Source organism: Peromyscus eremicus, chromosome 14 (genome assembly GCF_949786415.1).
Source record: "Peromyscus eremicus chromosome 14, PerEre_H2_v1, whole genome shotgun sequence".
NCBI classification, from domain to species: Eukaryota; Metazoa; Chordata; class Mammalia; order Rodentia; family Cricetidae; genus Peromyscus; species Peromyscus eremicus.
The window spans coordinates 61,512,076-61,531,559 of record NC_081430.1 but is presented as its reverse complement, the minus strand read 5'-3'; the positions used below and the strand labels follow the sequence as shown (position 1 = coordinate 61,531,559).

Here is a 19,484-nt window from a genome sequence, read left to right as displayed (position 1 = left end):
TTCTGTGATGTTTCCTGAACCCTAAGCACAGGAACTTAAATACAAAACTCCTGAAGTACAGGAGTCCTGCTGTAGATGAATCAGCGGGGGCTGTGCACCACATAATCATGTTCTCTGCATTTTGATTGGTTGTGGTTTCCCATCATTGCAAAGAGAAGCTTCTTTGATGGGAGGTGAAAGCTATACTGATCTATGGGTATAAGGAAAAATATTCAGAATACAGGTAGGAATTGTATTGATTTGGTAAAGTAGTGGCAGTAGGTTCCTCTCCAAGATCCAAGATCTCTCTAACCCTCGGTTTTTGCCTAGGTTTACGGTACCAGGTATGGTTTTCTTCTTGTTGAACACATCTTAACTACAATTAGCTGTTATTTACCAGCAAGATGTGAGTGCATTATTGCACCCTTGGGGTTCTTGTGTTGTACTAGTCATTGTTGTTCATAGAGATCACAGATGGTTTTAAAGGGAGAGAGAGAGAGAGAGAGAGAGAGAGAGAGAGAGAGAGAGAGAGGACAAAAGTTGAGTGAGTCAAGAAAAGGGAGCTGGACCTGGTAGGAGTTGGAAGAGGGAAATAAATATGATTAAAATTAATTGTACAAAATTCTCAAAGAACTAAGAAAGAAAGAAAAAAGAGAAATCTTCGAGACATTAACAGGCTCCAGGAACTTAGAAGGGGGAAAAAAAATCTGCGGAAGCTAAGCCACATTTTCTCTGAGCACTTCTAATGAGTCTGTTCCTAGGGTCCAGACACTTGTTTTTCTTTCCCATTTTTCTCTTGTGTTGTGTCTGGAGATTGTGACCTGACTTTGAGAAGTGATGGAAAAAGTCACAGCACCTCTGTCCTCTGCCAGTAGCCAGCCTAGCTCCTAAACTTTCTCCCTGGGCACCTTCTCCAACTAGCATTTCCTGCTGTAAGTGGCCCAAGATCAACATCGTTTCATCGTTCCTCCCCAGGTTCCTTTTCTGGCCTAACTGGGACCTGCTTACCAGGTCCCTCCTGGAGATCTTTCTGGAGCTGTCCACCACCCACTCAAATGTTTTCTGCCCTATCCATGCCAGGGCTCAACTGTAGCTGGAGAGAACCTGCCAAACCCTGACAGTCCCGCAGCCCACTTATATTATTATTATTATTATTATTATTATTATTATTATTATTACACAGACTCTTATATTATTTAAACTGTTTGGCCTAATGGCTCAGGCTTCTAACTATCTAGTTCTTACATCTTAAATTAACCCATTTCTATAAATCTATACCTTGTCACATGGCTCGTGACTTACCAGTATCTTACATGTTGGTACTCATGGCGGCGGCTGGAAGCGTCTCTTGACTCAGCCTTCTTGTTCCCAGAATTCTCTTCTCTGCTTGTCCCACCTATACTTCCTTGCTGGCTACTGGCCAATCAGCATTTTATTTATACAGAGCAAGATCTATAGCACTCAACAGAAAGTGTGAATTCCAGGGCCTCCTCTGACTGTCTCCCTGGAGTATATTTTGAACCTCCAAGGAGGTGGCATTGTCCTGGTCTCAAGGCTGTGATGTCAGTTGTGACTATGTGTTGGAAGAGTTCCTATTTCTTAAGTGGCTTTATGCTTCATGAGAAACACAGGTTCTTTTCTCATCCTGTGGAATATCCTATAGACTTGGACAAAGGTTGGATCAAGGGTGATCTTAATAGCACTACCTGGAGCTCCCTTTGTGCCACATTGACCCTGATTTTTCCCAGTCTCTATGGCAGACATCTCTTATTGAAGGTCTAAAAACACCCTTTATGTAGGAACCATGTATTTGAGAGGACAAGCTCCAAGGTTAGTCCCTGCCAATCTAGGCATAGGCAATTGGCACCCAGAACTTCCTAGGCAATTCCTCTGCCATCCTGAGGGCTCAGATGTCCTGGTGCTGGTTTGGAAATATACAGCAACTCTGGCCTTGGACAGTGTCCTTTGGCTGTTATATGCAGGGGCACCACACATCCTGGTGGTTGCTGGGGGCACAGTCTACTATCTTTTTTTAAAAAAAGATTTATTTATTTATTATGTATACGGAAGAGGGCGCCAGATCTCATTACAGATGGTTGTCAGCCACCATGTGGGTGCTGGGAATTGAACTCAGGACCTCTGGAAGAGCAGTTGGTGCTCTTAACCTCTGAGCCATCTCTCCAGCCCTGCACAGTCTACTATCTTAATGATCCTCCAAAGTCAGGATTGAAGGGGAGCAGAATCATATAACCACAAGGTCACAGGGTGCTGAAGTCAAAGGGGAGTGTGGCTTACATGCCAGGCACGAGTGATAGATCCTGCAGAGCCTGGGAAGTCCTGGGCCACTCGGAAGTGATCTCGGACTCTTTCTTGGTTATGTTCCTTGTAGTCTTGGAGAATTGTCTGCCTCAGTTCCATCACTGAAGAGAGGATCCACTTCATCTGTGGGGAAGGGTAGGTAAGGTTGACCTTTCCCACCTGTGGTCACCTCCAGCCATGTGGTGATCCAGGGACACTAGAACCATTATCATACCCCTCCAGCAATGTGGGTGAGCCAGGAACAACTCCTACCCATAGGCCTTTGTGGGTGAGTGTTTTGTTAGGGTTTCCATTGCTGTGAAGAGACACCATGACCATGGCAACTTATAAAATGGAAATCATTTAATTGGGGCTTGCTCCCAGATTCAGAGGTTTAGTCCATTATCAGTATGATGGGAAGCATGGTGGCACACAGGCAGACATGGTGCTGGAGAGGGGCTGAGAGTTCTACATCTAGATCGGCAGGCAACAGAAAGACAGCAACACTGGGCCTGGCTTAGACATTTGAAACTCCAGAGCTCACCCCCAGTGACACAACTCCTCCAACATGGCCACACCTACCCAAAAAAAGGCCACACTTACTCCAACAAGGCCACATCTCCTAACGCCACTCTCTAAGCATTCAAATATATAAGCCTGTTGGGGCCATTCTTATTTAAACCACCACATTCCACTCCCTGGCCCCCATAAGCTTGAACCATATCATAATTCAAAAATGCATTCAGTCAAACTTCAAAAGTCCTGGAGCCTATAACAGTCCCAACACAGTTTAAAAGCCCCAAGTTCAAAGTCTCTTCTGAGACTGATGGCAAATTCTTAACTGTAATCCCCTGTAAAATCAAATGAAAAAGCAGATCACATATAACGACACAAGATATATATAACCATTCCAAACAGGAGGAAATTCCACAATTTCTTTCTTGTATTCTTGACTCTAAAGCCAGAACCACATGGCCACAGCTGCCAAGTTCTGCTGCTTGCTTGGGCTGGATTAGTTCCTTCATTCAGATACATTTTCACCAGTTTTCTGTTTTTGAAGGTTTCACTGCCTAAGCTTGACTACCTTGGAGCTTACTCTGTAGACCAGGCTGGCCTCAAACTCAGAGATCCTGCCTCTGCCTCTTGAGTGCTGGCAATAAAGATGTGCACCACCATGCCTGGCTCTAAACTTTTCTTTAATTCCCTTTCACAATTAGAATCTTCTCTGGGTGGGGTCTTGCCCTGAGACCACCACCCCCTTTATTCCATTTAGCCTCAGGCTTTAATCTGTTTATCTACTTGAACACGGGATTTAGCTAGATCACACCTAGTAACGTTTCTTTTCTCCTCAAACTGCACATTTTATATTTTCCTTGCTCAGCTTGTTCCTCTTCATTATCGATTTGCATAAGAGTGACCACTAATAACCAAGTAACACAGCCAATATCTGGCTGTTTTGACATCTCCTCTGCCAATGCCATTAATCCAAAACTCTTCATTTAGGCCCAGGTAGACTTTTTGGACAAGGGAAGAAAACAGCCACATTCTTTACTAAAATATCACAAGAACAATATTTAGGAAACTTACAAATACTCATCTCTGAAACCACTGGAGCCGGGCCATCACAATTTTCATTGTTCTCAGCACCACAGTCTTCCCTGCTCCTAATAAATACCCATTTATTAATAAATAAATTGGCCCATTAAATACCACTTAAGCATTGAACTGCTTTCCTAATTCCAAGTCCCAAAAATCCACATCCTGTGAAGAAACATGGTCAGATCTGTCAGAGCAATACCAGACTCCTGGTACAACTTCTGTCTTGGTCACTGTTCTATTGCTGTGAAGAGACACCATGACCATGGCAACTATTATAAAATGGAAAACATTTCATTGGGGCTTGATCACAGATTCAGAGGTTTAGTCCCTCATCATCATGGCAGAAACCGTGGTGGCACACAGGCAGACATGGTGCTGGAGAGGAGCAGAGAGTTCTACATCGGAGTCGGCAGGCAGCAGGAAGAGAGTAACACTGGGCCTGGCTTGAGCATCTGAAACCCCAAAGCCCACCCCCCAGTGACACACTTCTCCAACAAGGCCACACCTACTTCAACAAGGCCACACTTCCTAATGCCGTTCTCTAAGCACTCAAATATATGAGCCTATGGGGGCCGTTCTTACTCAAACCACCACCAGGGACTACCGCCTCTAGCCATATGGGAACCTGGATGATGCTGTGGAGGAAAAAAGAAGATAGAGTGGATGACAGGGTGACAATAGGGTTGGGAACAGCAAAGGAACATGGAGCATCAGGCAAGCAGTGTGTGAACAGAGTGGGGACAACTTGGTGGAAAGCATAGAAACAAAATCAGGAGAGAATGGCCAGTGTAGGACAAGCTTGGTGCAGTGGTTGGAGTAAGAATGGCCCACACAGGCTCATGTTTTAATGCTTAGTCACCAGGGAGTGGCACAATTTGAAAGAAAGGATTAGGAATATGGCCTTGTTGGAGGAATTGTGTCACTGGAGATGGGCTTTGAGGTTTCAAAAGCTCAAGCCAAGCCCAGAATATCTCTCTCTCTCTCTCTCTCTCTCTCTCTCTCTCTCTCTCTCTCTCTCTCTCTCTCTCTCTCTCAGCATATGGATCAGAACATAGTGCTCAGTTACCACTCTAGCACCTGCCTGCGTGCCGCCATGCTCCCTGCCATGATGATAATGGACTAAGCCTCTGAAACTGTAAGCAAGTACCAATTACATGCTTTCTTTCATATGAGTTGCCTTGGTCATGGTGCCTCTTCACAGCAGTAGAATAGTAACTAAGACAGTTGGGTAGTATGGAGACAATGTGGGGGATCTGGGTAAATTGTAGGCATAGCATAAAAAAGGCATGAGAGTATAGAAAATAGCATGGGAAGGTACTGGAGAAATCATGGTACATAAAAGGTATACCAGGCAGATATCATATGACACTCTGAGGGCTAGCCTAGAACACTATGAGGAAACCATAGGGATAGTATGGGGAAACATGGCCACAGTGTGGAGACAAAATGGTAACATGGAGACAATGGTAACAACTTGGAAGATCTGTACGGACAGGGTATAGACAGCTTGGGGACAGTATGGACACTGTGAAGACAGTGTGGCTGACCTTGAAGAGTGTGACAGTGGCGCTGTAGCACACGCTGAGCAGGAAGAGGGTGATGAAGATGGTGATAGTTGTCCAGAGCCCGTCCAGCTCCCCGTCCTGGGCCTCAGCACAGCTGTCGTCCAGTTCCAGCTCTGCACAGAAAAGGAGAAGCCAGTGTTTGCAGTAACAAAGTAGGGCTAGGGTGATTTTCTGTGTGGCAGAGTAGGTCTTTAAGGAGGCAAGCAAGGTAGGAGCAGCTAGGGTGAGCAAGCAGACCCCTCTTTGGGGCCAAGTCTGCCTTCTGCCCTCCCTGGGCAAGCAGGCTCAGTTCCCAAAATTGCTCCATCTCTGTCCCTGGGCTCAGCCAGACATGCAGGGCCTGATGGTGATCTGGACTGTGAAGAAACTCTCCTTGTATGCCTACCCCCTCAGTACTAAAGCTAACTAGGCTGAAACAGAGCCTGTGACCCTTGAGGACAGTGGCTATGAAGCCCTCCTGACCTACTGTCTGTCCGCTGGTGACCAAGCCCAGAGAGTCAGAGTGATGGCAGAGCCTGTGTCTGGTGATGCTTGGACTCCAGAAAGGGTCCACAGTGGGAAGTGAGCCAGACAACTTGCTATGAAGAATCAGTGATTGTATGGAGTGGGAACACAGGCCTGCGGGTCCAGGAATAGATTGGACCCCTCTAGGTCTATTTGTATTATTGGCAGACTGGGGTGGAAACTCTTAGAAGATGACAGTTGTGTCTGTCTCAGATGACCCACATGTAGATGTTGAGTAGGATTCTGTGAGTGGACCTGGTATTGAACATGGTGTCCATAGACCAGCTGATATGTATCCATTGTACACACAAGTGTGTGTACAGGTGCTGCATATACTGGGTGATGCTCAGCTAGTTGGTTCACATGGATGTGGCCTGAGTGTAGACTAAGCAGTCTTATTAAATAAAAAACATAGAGCCAAATATAGGAGTGAAAGATTTAGAGATCAGAGAAGCCACCAGCCAACCTTACCTCACCAACTCTGCAGCTTCCAAATGTGAGCTACTTCCTATCTTACCCATGCCTTTATTGCCTTGCTGTTCTGCCCTCCCATTGGCTATCTAGCCCAGCTACCTCACATTCTTGTCACTGCCTGTCTGTACAGACCTCCAAGTCTCTATGGTTAGTACTGGGATTAAAGGCGTGTGTTACCATGCTTGGCTCTGTTCTCTAGTATGGCCTTGAACACACACACAGAGACCCTGCCTGATAAGTGATCAGATTAAGGGCGTGTGTTACCACAGCGCCTGACTTCTATGTTTACTTAAAATGGCTTGCTATCTGCTCTGATCTCCAGGCAAACTTTATTTATTAACATACAAATAAAATATCACCACACCTGAGCATCCATGTGAGTATCCAGACTGTTGTACTGCTCTTCCCAGGGCTACATCTGTGTCATGTGCACTTCCATGTCTGCCAATCAGCTAAACTGGACTCTTGGGTCACCCTGACTCGCATCCACCACCACACGTGTGCTTGATGGTCAGTAAGATCATGAGCATATCCTCCAGCTTTGTTGGGGGAAGAAGAAGACAAGTAGTCCACCTAGGATTTCAGGAGCTGGTCAGGAGAGATGAGTCAGGACCTGGGCCAGCCCCAATGTAGAGATGCATGGAATTCTCATCATTCTCCTGGGGCTGGAGAGCAAGGCATAGTAACTCATCTGAACACTTAGGACACTTGTGAGTACTGAACCCAGAGCTTCTGGGCTCTGCAGGGAGAAAGCTCAGCGTTACTGGTGTATGAAGAAGACAAGGCACCAAGCTCAGGAGAGAAGAGTTTGGCCCTGGCATGGGCTCAGATTAGACCCCTCCTGGATATTACCCATGGTAAGTCAAGACCTCCTGTCCACCTCTGTGTGTCCAAGGTACAGAACATGAGTGTTTGGCCCGGAGGATCACTCCTCAAGCAGGAGGAGCACAAGCTTCAGGAGAGAGAAAAGGGAGTCCTTGCTTCCCTTGGGTTACTATTCTTCTGGAACTGAGAGGACGACCCCAGCATCACTTCCAGGGAACCTTGTTTCTCCTGCTATGCTCTCACTCACTTTCTTGTCCACCCTGGTCTGCTAGCTGGATGGACTGCACTGCAGGTGATGGTCTGGCTGGGCTAGTGGAGGAGGCAGAGAGGCTATTGTGCTTGCAGGTAATCCCAGGGTAAAATGGGAGTGTTAAACGTGCAGGGATGCCTCTTCATAGGGAGAGATTGTATAAGTTTTTTCCACCCAGAAGGCTGGGAATGGAGGTGGTAAATAGCCTAGTGACCTTTGTGCTATCTGTATGACTGAGACCACACCAGATCCCTACCCCAGGCCCTTAAGATATCACATGTTGTCAATCTATAGAACCCATCTTTATGGAAGGTGTCACTTGTACTTTACAAAGACTTTCAATGCAGACATGCCTTAAGCTTTGTTGTGCACATGGGACTGAGTTAATTATTACCAGGAAACTTTTTCCCAAATTATACTGTACTTAAATATGCCTAAAATAAACTGCCCTGGTTTAGACCCTCGAAGTTTATATCAGCATTGGCTACTGAGTTGTGTTGAACATTGACATTCTGCTGGCTGTGGTGTTTGCAGAGACCCCCACACCGAATGCTGGTGGACGCATTCACTGAGCTGTTGAAGGAGTAGAGCCCAGACTTCAGGACAGATGAAAAGGTCACTAGACATAGCTATAGCTCCAGGGCATAGTCACTGACCAGGCAGCCAAGGGTCACTGTAGACCCAAATGTCCCCCACAGCTAGGGCTCAGGTATAAGACAGATGCTGCCATAGTACTTGATACAAGAGAAGGAGAGTGTGTAATCATGCTGCCAGACATGACTGAGCACATGTACTTGAAAACTCTCAGTCCTCAGCTTTCTCAGGGTCCTAGCCTTCTGTAAATCTCAAGCAGGGTCCAGAACTGGGCTCATAGGTATTATATTCACACCTGATGAGCTCTACCTCCGTCATCTTCATTCTTTTTAATCTACAGATCACCAGGCTAGGCCAACTCTGTGGCAATCTGAGCTCATCCCATCCCCAGTCCACATCCAGAAAGTTGCTGGACCAGCTGCCCAGGAAGGCTCTCTATCTACCACTCTGATGCCTTTTCCTCCTGTGCTTCATGATTACGGAGATGGTCCATGTCAGTGTTCAATGACAAACCACAGCCAGCTCAGCTCAGGGGCCTACAGACCCTTCCCCATTTCTACCTGCCCTTGGCTCTTTCTATTTCTTAGGTAGCTTGTCTCACTCTGGCCTATTAGTCCCTTACTTGACTAGTGGTTCTTGTTCTCAGGTCCCCTGAGCTCTCAACAATCCCAATGCCCCAGCCCCGGCTTTGTCCTGAAAGCTGTGTCTTCTCAAGTTGGCACTGAGACAATCAGCACCCTCTCTAGTGTATGGACCCACATTCTGCCCTGAACAGCCCACCAGGAGCCTCTTCCTCAGCCCATGCCCCAGCCTAGCCATCCCAAGCTCCTAAATTTGTGTTGTAGGTCTCAGCCTTTGAATCAGAACTCTCAGATCTTCTTCGGCTTCCTGAGGTTCGCCTCAGCATCCTATGCTACAGTTTTCCAGCATGGGAAGCCCTGGCCTGTCCTCTCCTCCCAGGCCAAGACCTGTTTCTTGTTCTCTGCAGAGTGTCTTCCTGATGAGGTCTTCCTAACCTCCTGGCTCCCCGCCTTTCCCTTACCCTTCACATTTCCCCCTACATGATGTCAGTGTCACTGAGCCCAGAGAAACACCTTACCAGCCCCAGGCCTTCAGGATGGGGTGGACCGTCACCCTCTCAGAGGCTAGCCAGGCCCTTGGCCCCTCTGACCCTGCACCACTCCCTTCAGTCCTAGGCACTACTGGCCTCCCTTTCCCCCTTCCTGCACCCACCCTCCTCCGAACCCTGAATGAGCTCCTTCCTCCACTCTATGGGATCCACTGCCCTGTGCATCTCACTGTTACAGCAGGATTGATCCCCCGGTTCCACATCCTCATGAGCCCATGGCATCAGCACTGGAATCCCTGTTCCACAGCTGCAATCCATCAGGTTCCCATGGCAATGCCAGTGTTAGGAACCTTGTGCACCAGGTGACCAGGTCCCCTCTTAATTTTCCTGAGGGCTCCTCCTGAGTCCCAGCATGGCTTCTCATTGTAACCAAGATTTCTCCTTCTTGGAAACTCAGCCAGAGCCAGAGCCTCCTCCTTCTGCCATTCAGTTTTTACTCCGTACTCTGTCACAGCCCTTAGTCTCTTCCCTGTGCCTCGGGCTTATCTGGGTTTTCTTGAGATAGCACTAGCCAGAGACAGCGACAAGGAGATATGGTCACCAAGATTGGTCTTAGGTCAGACCTGAATGAGAGGCCCAGGGACTCTCCAGGAAAACTTCTCCCATGAGGTAGTCAGGAAAGAGTGGGCATAATCACTCAGCCTCAACCAGCCCAGAGACCCCTAAAAGCCCAGGTGCACAGTCTCAAGGGTACCGCCTCACCCACCCCCACACATCCATATGAAGCAATCTCAGTCAGGTTGGACTCTCCCTCACCCCCTAACACAGAAACCCCCAGAATAAAGAGGAACTTCAGGAAATGCCTTAGGCCACCCACTGTCAATCCTGTTCTTAGTCATGCATGGGGAGGAAGTGGGGTGGCATTCGCATCTCTGGGACAAGGGCTGTGACTCTGGGAAAGACAAGAGAAAGCCAGGACCAAAACAGGAAGAGAAGCAGTTGCTTTCAAGGCTTCCACATAGGAGTGGGTTCAGCAGGGAGAAGAGCTGTGAAGGGAGAGGACCAGAGACTGGGGGCATCCATGGCCCTTCTGGGTCTCTGAGTCATCGTATCACAGGAGACTGGAAAGGAGTTGACAGACCAACCCTGACAGAAGAAGCCTATGTGTTGAAGAGGAAGTTTCCTGCCTGCAGCTGGTGTCAACCAAGCAGACTCTGGGAGCCCATGGACAGAAGCACAACAAGCAACTAGAGCTGCGCACACCCACAGAGGGACCGGCCAGCGGAAGCCTCAAAGAGTCGAGAGGACATGGCAGGAAGCCTGAGGGGTGGGTTTGGCCTGGACTACAGGTTGATAGAGCCCAGACGCTGAGCCAGTGAGAAAAGAAGAGCCAACGGAGCGACAGTGTAGCTGCAGAGGCCTGTGGTAAGTAAAAAGGAGAGTGGGGAGAGTAACATCCAGGAACTCATCTGGGATTGCCTTTAAGCCTGCTGGGAAAAGATAAGAGCCAAAGCAGGTACTCTGGGGTTCAAGGATTAATCCCAGCATCCAAGAGAAACACCAGAAATAAAGCCAAACCTTAACTGAAAGAAGGAAAGACAAGATAGAGAGAAGCCCAAGGAGCTCAAAGGACCAGGCAGGACAGCTTCAGGTGAGCTGTGGAGAACAGAGTGCTGGAGGAGGCAGAGCAAGCCCAGGAGATCAGGGAACCAGCAGAGCGGCTACATGGAGCTCAGGTGGGTAGGAGTCTGACTGGATAGAGAAACCCCAGAAACTCAGGGAACAGGCTAAACAGCTGTCGTGGGGCTGAGGGGTGTGCAAGCATTGGTCACCAAACCACTGCACAGAGAAACAATGATAAATGGGAATGCTAGGGGTCTAAGACTGAACAGCTACTCAGGGCTGGGTAGATAGGAGGGTTAGGGGGTCAAGTCATCCTCAGGAGCACAGAAACCAAGCTTGGCAGATAAAGGTAACCTGGGGCAAGGAGGAGTGTTGGGGACCAAGTTGAGCACTTGCAGAAGAATTGGGGCAAGTGAGAGTTAGAAATGGGGACACAGGCTGACCATTATATGGCAACTGGGGCTCATAGAAGAGCTGGGGTCCAGGGCATTCCAGGAGGCTCAGTGGACCACGCTGAGGTACACAAAGAAATTAGGGAAAACAGTGTTGGGAACTCAGTTCATCTCCCAGGACCTTAGGGAACCAGGATGAGTAGCAAAGGGGAGCTGAGGAGGAGCTAGGAGGAGACACAAGGAAGTCCCAGGATTCTGGAGATCAGTTCTATCAGCTACAGAGGAGCTGGAACAGGTAGGAGTGGTGGACCAGGTTGAGCAGCACAGGGGAGCTGCAGGGGATTGGGCACACTGGGGCTAGCTGGGTAACCACAGGATTTCAGGACCAAGACAAAACAAATGAAGATGGCCTGGGGATAGGTGGGAATGCTGGGTACCTAGGGTCACCCCAAGAGTTTAGGGAACCAGGCTGAGTAGCTACAGGGCTGAGGTGTTGATGAAACTATGAGAGCCAGATCAGGCAGGTAACTACCAGGGATCTGAGGAGATGGGGCTAATGGGGGTCCAGGACAGCCCCAGGAGCTCAAGAGAAAAAGAAGCCAGGCTTAAAAAGATGTGTGCCCTGCCAACAGCTGATCCTGATGCCCACAATAGAGACATCTAAGGGCTCAGAGCTCAGGTCAGACTCCCTTCTGAGCTAAGAACAGCACAGGGGAAGGACGAGAGGCAGGAATTACCAAGTCATCCTCTGGAGCCCAGTGGAATAGCCAGGACTGTGGGTAGCAAGTGACAGAGGTCTGATCAGACACCATCCCAGGCCAAGAGGAGCATTACAGGGGAGCGAAGCAGGCAGAAGTGGTAGGGATCATCTGAGAAGCTCAGGGAAGACAGAGTACATGGAGAATCTGGAGAGTCCGGGAGGCCTGAAGAGTTCAGAAAACAAGAAAACTACACACCTACAACATAGATAAGGCAGGTAAGGGTGAGAATGGGTTGAGAAGCTACAGTGGAGTCAGGATGGAAGGGAAGTGAATAGTTACAGGGAAACTGGAGCAGATCAGAGCATGGGGATCGAGGCAGAGCAGCTAGAGGGGATCTGAGGTAGATAGAGGTGGGAGACCACATTAAGCTAACACAGGCGAGCTGGAGCCAGTGAACATGGGGGATCCTGGCTAAGTAGACACAAGGGAGCTGGGACAGGTAGTAGTGAAGGACTCTAGGCTTGGCAGTTGCTGGGAATCCTAGCTGGTGGGAGTGTAGGGACCTAGCTGAGTAATTACCAAGGATCTGGAGCTGAGAGGTGTATAAGGTACCAAGCTGAACAGCTGAAGAAGAGCTGAGGCATTTGGGAGTGCAGGGGACTAGGCTGAGCAGCTACAGTACAGCTGAGGCAGGAGGATGTGCAGGGAGCCAGGCTAAGCAGCTACAGTAGAGCTGAGGCAGGAGGATGTTCAAGGATCCAGGGGAGCTGAGGCAGCAGGATGTGCAGGGAGCCAGGCAGAGCAGCTACAGTACAGCTGAGGCAGGAGGATGTGCAGGGAGCCAGGCTGAGCAGCTACAGTACAGCTGAGGCAGGAGGATGTGCAGGGATCCAGGCTGAGCAGCTACAGTACAGCTGAGGCAGCAGGATGTGCAGGGATCCAGGGGAGCTGAGGCAGCAGGTGCAGGGAGCCAGGCTGAGCAGCTACAGTAGAGCTGAGGCAGGAGGATGTGCAGGGAGCCAGGCTGAGCAGCTACAGGGGAACTGAGGCAGGAGGATGTGCAGGGAGCCAGGCTGAGCAGCTACAGGGGAACTGAGGCAGGAGGATGTGCAAGGATCCAGGCTGAGCGGCTACAGGGGAGCTGAGGCAGGAGGATGTGCAGGGATCCAGGGGAGCTGAGGCAGCAGGATGTGCAGGGAGCCAGGCTGAGTGGCTACAGGGGAGCTGAGGCAGGAGGATGTGCAGGGATCCAGGGGAGCTGAGGCAGCAGGATGTGCAGGGATCCAGGGGAGCTGAGGCAGCAGGATGTGCAGAGAGCCAGGCTGAGCAGCTACAGGGGAACTGAGGCAGGAGGATGTGCAGGGAGCCAGGCTGAGCAGCTACAGGGGAACTGAGGCAGGAGGATGTGCAAGGATCCAGGCTGAGCAGCTACAGGGGAGCTGAGGCAGGAGGATGTGCAGGGATCCAGGGGAGCTGAGGCAGCAGGATGTGCAGGGAGCCAGGCTGAGCAGCTACAGTACAGCTGAGGCAGGAGGATGTGCAGGGATCTAGGCTGAGCAGCTACAGGGGAGCTGAGGCAGGAGGATGTGCAAGGATCCAGGGGAGCTGAGGCAGCAGGATGTGCAGGGAACCAGGCTGAGCAGCTACAGGGGAGCTGAGGCAGGAGGATGTTCAGGGATCCAGGCTGAGCAGCTACAGTAGAGCTGAGGCAGGAGGATGTGCAAGGATCCAGGCTGAGCGGCTACAGTACAGCTGAGGCAAGAGGATGTGCAGGGATCCAGGGGAGCTGAGGCAGCAGGATGTGCAGGGAGCCAGGCTGAGCAGATACAGGGGAACTGAGGCAGGAGGATGTGCAGAAATCCAGGGGAGCTGAGGCAGCAGGATGTGCAGGGAGCCAGGCTGAGCAGCTACAGGGGAACTGAGGCAGGAGGATGTGCAGGGATCCAGGCTGAGCAGCTACAGTACAGCTGAGGCAGGAGGATATCCAGGGATCCAGGGGAGCTGAGGCAGGAGGACGTGCAGGGATCCAGGCTAAGCAGCTACAGTAGAGCTGAGGCAGGAGGATGTGCAGGGATCCAGGCTGAGTAGCTACAGGGGAGCTGAGGCAGGAGGATGTGCAGGGATCCAGGCTGAGCAGCTACAGGGGAGCTGAGGCAGGAGGATGTGCAGGGATCCACGCAGAGCAGCTATAGTAAAGCTGAGGCAGGAGGATGTGCAGGGACACAGGCAGAGCAGCTACAGGGAAACTGAGATCAGTGGTACTGAAATGTTCCAGGCTGAGCAGCTACAGGGGATCTGAGATAGGTGGGAGTGTAGGGTTACAGTATGAGCACCTACAGAGAAACTGAGGAAGGTCCGAATATGGGAAACCTGACTGGGCAGCTACAGGAGAGCCAGGGTAGGTGAGAGTGCTGAAAGGTCAGAGAAGCCTGGCAGCATAGCAAATAGGAAACCAGACTGAGTGCCTACAGCAAAGCTAAGGCTGGTGAAGGTGTGGGGAATGAACTGGGCAGGAACTGTGGAGCTGGGGCGGGTGAGGGTGTGGGGAATGGACTGAGCAGGTACTGGGGAGCTGGGGCTGGTGAGGGTGTGGGGAATGGACTGAGCAGGTACTGGGGAGCTGGGGCTGGTGAGGGTGTGGGGAATGGACTGAGCAGGAACTGGGGAGCTGGGGCAGGTGAGGGTGTGGGGAATGGACTGAGCAGGTCCTGGGGAGCTGGGGCAGGTGAGGGTGTGGGGAATGGACTGAGCAGGTATTGGGGAGCTGGGGCAGGTGAGGGTGTGGAAAATGGACTGAGCAGGTACTAGGGAGCTGGGGCAGGTGAGGGTGTGGGGAATGGACTGAGTAGGTCCTGGGGAGCTAGGGCAGGTGAGAATGTGGGGAATGGACTGAGCAGGTACTGGGGAGCTGGGGTGGGTGAGGGTGTGGGAAATGGACTGAGCAGGAACTGGGGAGCTGGGGCAGGTGAGGGTGTGTGGAATGGACTGAGCAGGAACTGGGGAGCTGGGGCAGGTGAGAATGTGGGGAATGGACTGAGCAGGTCCTGGGGAGCTGGGGCAGGTGAAGGTGTGGGGAATGGACTGAGCAGGTACTGGGGAGCTGGGGCAGGTGAGGGTGTGGGGAATGGACTGAGCAGGTACTGGGGAGCTGGGCAGGTGAGGGTGTGGGGAATGGACTGAGCAGAAACTGGGGAGCTGGGGCAAGTGAAGGTGTGGGGAATGGACTGAGCAGGAACTGGGAAGCTGGGGCAGGTGAGGGTGTGGGGAATGGACTGAGCAGGTACTGGGGAGCTGGGGCAGGTGAGGGTGTGGGGAATGGACTGAGCAGGTACTGGGGAGCTGGTGCAGGTGAGGGTGTCGGGAATGGACTGAGCAGGTCCTGGGGAGCTGGAGTGGGTGAGGGTATGGGTAATGGACTGAGCAGGTCCTGGGGAGCTGGGGCAGGTGAGGGTGTGGGGAATGGACTGAGCAGGTACTGGGGAGCTGGGGCGGGTGAGAATGTGGGTAATGGACTGAGCAGGTACTGGGAGCTGGGTTGGGTGAGGGTTTGGGGAATGGACTGAGCAGGTACTGGGAGCTGGGTTGGGTGAGGGTTTGGGGAATGGACTGAGCAGGTCCTGGGGAGCTGGGGCGGGTGGGAGTATAAGAAATTCGGGCTGAATAGTTAAAGGGGAACCAGGCAGGTGGGAATGTGAGGGACAGACTGAGGAGCTTCCCAGACCAACCAGCAGAGTCTGTTTACTGCCAGAAGCTACCTTAGCTGGCCTTAGAGATCCCTCTGCGGGACACCAGGGCCAGGGGTTTGAGGAACAAGGCTGAGTTGAAATGGCAGGCAAGATAGGGTGCCAATGACATAGGGGAGGGATAAACTATCCTTCCTTCACATTGGGAGCGAGAAGAAAATAAAAAGGGTAAAAAGCCCACAGGTGAGGGCTGGAGCTGATCTAGCTGTCTGCTCTGATGGTGGGAACAGGCCTGAAGGTATGTCAGTATGTCTGCTGGTGAAATCAGGGAGGTTGACCCAAAAGGACAAAGGGGGCCTGTCAGAGCAAGGAAGTCCTGGAGCTGGAATCAGTAGAAGAGTGCAAGGCCCACAGAGACTAGGAGATCAAATGGGAGTGAAGAGAGTACAATAGGAAATGCTGCAGGGGAGTGCCCTTGGGAGAGAGGAGGTGCCCCTGGGGCTCAGGAAGCAAGCCCAGTGTCAGGAGAGTTGGGGGACTGGAGAAGGCTGGACAGGCAGCAAACAGCCCCAAGAGCTTAGGAGGAAAGAGGCAGATAGGGAAGCAGGTCAGGTCTAACAGGGCAACCTGAGATACTCAGGACACAGACAGAACTAAAGGAGCCCTGCACACGGGAGAGGGCTGATAGAGGCAGCAAGAATAGCTAAGGGCTTAGAAAGAACCAGTCTTAGGGCCTCTGGCTGAGCAGGAACACGAAAAGGGAAGGATCCTTGGGCTGACCTTACCAAAGGAACTATACAGCTGCAGCTCTCAAGTCAGGGGTCCTAGCTTTGATCCTAGGCAGTTGTGGAAACGTAGGGCAGGAAAACCAAACCTGTCCCAACAACATAGGATACCCAGGGTCAACCTACAGAAGGAAGGGAGTGTGGAGACTAGGGCCTGAACAGGGGATGTCAGAGCTGAGGTTCAGGGGAGACCAGCAAGGCCCTGGAAACAAAGGGAGGAACCACGGATAGAAGGGACAGGGAGGGGCCGGTTCTGGCCAGCTTCGTTGAGAATGGGGATGTTTTCCAATTTCAAGGGCCCAGGGGTACTAAAAAAGGAAAGGGACTTTTCTAGGGTCTGGCAACACAAGTGCCATGCAAAAGGAATGCAGGTCAGTGTGAAGAACAAGACGGGAAAAAATGGAAAGCCAAGGCTGAGCTCACCAGGGTCTCCTCAGTGTGACTGCACCATAGCAAGGTGCTGATCAGCCAGAGCAGGACAGGCCAGAGCTGCCCACACTAGTTACCTGTAAGGTGGGGATGTCAGTGATGAACTGTAAGAGCTGAGAGAAAGATCTGAGAAGGGGCTAAGGTACAAAGGAGCGGCCAAGAGCGCATATTTAGGAGCCTAGGCTGACTTGAGAGGGGGTCAGTTGAGAAGGGGAATCCTAGAGGGTTGTATATGGGCAGGATGTGGCTCCAGACCCAGGGGTACAGAGTGCTGACCCTACTTAGTTCAAAGCCAACTAGAAAAGACACCACCCCGCACAGCACAGCGATGGCCAGTGCTCTGGGACTGTGGAGAGTTCAGGGAACCTAAGAACATGGGCCGTCAGTCAACCATCAACCCTCCAAGGCAGGAGCAAGCAGCCTAGGAGTTGGCAAGAGCCAACATGGCTGGGCAGGCAGAGCCAGGAAGGGACTGCCAGCTGGAGGACTGTGCTGGTTTTAGTTTGTCATTCAGTGTTGGCCTGGTTGCGTATAGCCATGTGGCCTAGGCACAAGAGACCAAAGAGTGGGGCATAGGTACCCACACTGGACAGCTGGTGTGGCAGTCTTCTGAAAATGGAATGGGACTGTGCCCAAAGCACCTCAGGCCTGACCTAACCTGATGATCCTGACATTCACCAGCCCAATCGTTGGCTATTGCCTACACCATGTAGAGAGCCAGAGCCTTGGGAGGGCTAAAGACAAAGGCCTTCTAGAGGCTTGGATCAGTCATACCTGACAGCATGATCGATCACACATGCCCCTTTCCTTGCAGCCACAACAACAGCCCCATCTGTCTATCCACTGGCTCCTGGAAGGGGAGGCACATCTGGCTCCACAGTGACCCTAGGATGCCTGGTCAAGGGCTATTTCCCCGAGCCGGCAACCGTAACTTGGAACTCTGGATCCCTGACCAGCGGTGTGCACATCTTCCCATCTGTCCTGCATTCTGGTCTCTACTCCCTCAGCAGCTCAGTGACTGTGTCCTCCAGCACCTGGCCCAGCCAGCCCGTCGTCTGCAACGTAGCCCACCCGGCCAGCAAAACCAAGGTGGACAGGAAAATTGGTGAGAGGACAAGCAGGGGAGGAGTGGTTCACTAGAGGTGCGGCTTGAGCCTCCTAGACCAACCAGGCCGGGCGGCCATCGCCAGGGAGGGGACCTCAGTCCGGGACAGCAGGACATCCTGTCTGTCCCCCTTCTGGAGACTTCTGTCCGTGTCCTTTACACTCATGGACTAGTACTCTGGACTGGATGCCCATGCCCCTCATCCTGGACACACAGAGGCAGACTCAGGTATGAGCCTGCCAAAGGTCATACCCAGGAGCACCCCGCCCTGAACCCGCACAACAGGCAAACTCTCCCTTCTCCCATCTTGGTGCCTTCTCATCTCCAGACCCCAGTAACACACAGTTTTCTCTCTGCAGTGCCCAGAGTTGGCTGTTCTGAGCCTTCGTCATGTCCAGGTAAGTCAATAGGCCTTTCACTCCAGCCCCTATATGCAGCAAGTGCCCTAAGTAGTCCATATTGGAGGGTGGCCCAAGTATTGCTCTATTTCCATTGTTCTTCTTTATCTACAGGCCCAGAAGTATCATCCGTCTTCATCTTCCCACCAAAGCCCAAGGACGTGCTCACGATCTCTCTGAGTCCCAAGATCACGTGTGTGGTGGTGGACATTAGCCAGGATGATCCCGAGGTCCAGTTCAGCTGGTTTGTAGATGACACGGAAGTGCACACAGCTCAGACGCAACCCCGGGAGGAGCAGTTCAACAGCACCTTCCGAGTAGTCAGTGTCCTCCCCATCCTGCACCAGGACTGGCTGAATGGCAAGGAGTTCAAATGCAAGGTCAACAGCGCAGCCTTCCCTGCCCCCATCGAGAGAACCATCTTCAAGAAGAAAGGTGGGAGTTGCAGAGTGGGTGATGTAGTGGCTGCAATAAGGTGTAGACATAGTTTGGCATCAACAGACTTCTGCCTGTCCGTGACCTCTGTGCTGACCACTCTCTGTATCCACAGGGCATATCCGGGCTCCACAAGTATACGTCATGCCCCCACCCAAGGAGCAGATGACCAAGAATAAAGTCACTGTCACCTGCATGATATTAGGCTTCTACCCTAATGACATTGATGTGGAATGGCAGAAGAATGGACAGCCAGAGCAGAACTACAAGAACACCCTGGCCACCTTGGACGAGGATGAGACTTACTTCCTCTACAGCAAGCTCAACGTAAAGAGGAGCGAATGGGAGGCACAAAATATTTTCACCTGCTCTGTGGTACACGAGGCCCTGCACAACCATCACACAGAGAAGATTCTTTCTCACACTCCTGGTAAATGAGCTTAGTGTCCTGTGAGCCCTCTGGTCCTAAAAGATGTTGACACCTACCTCCACCCTTTCCCTGTGTAAATAAAGCACCCAGCACTGCCCTGGGAACCTGCAAAAATGTCCTGGTTCTTTCTGAGATATAGAGTCTACCTAGGTCATGGGCTGTGGGGTCTCCAGGGTTTGAAACCTGAATTAACACTAAGGAGAAAACATGGGTCTGTACTGCCAGACCCAGCACTCTTGAACTTGCCTGGCCTGAAGGAATTTATTCCTCATTGGAAAGGCTTATCCCTAGGCAGTGCCTCTCACTTGCCCTCCTTCTAACTAGCAGTTCACCTGTTAGGGCGCAG

At 51.4% G+C, this 19,484-nt stretch overlaps 1 gene segment (V, D, J or C); it reads left to right on the top strand.

Moving 5' to 3' along the window:
- The window catches only part of LOC131923898 (Ig gamma-1 chain C region secreted form-like), a 549,642-nt gene extending 530,390 nt beyond the window's left edge, over positions 1 to 19,252 (top strand). The window contains 4 exon segments of the C gene segment in view: positions 17,585 to 17,875; positions 18,235 to 18,273; positions 18,388 to 18,708; positions 18,824 to 19,252. Of these exon segments, the coding sequence occupies positions 17,585 to 17,875; positions 18,235 to 18,273; positions 18,388 to 18,708; positions 18,824 to 19,146 (974 nt within the window).
- Positions 19,253 to 19,484: the final 232 nt, after the last annotated feature.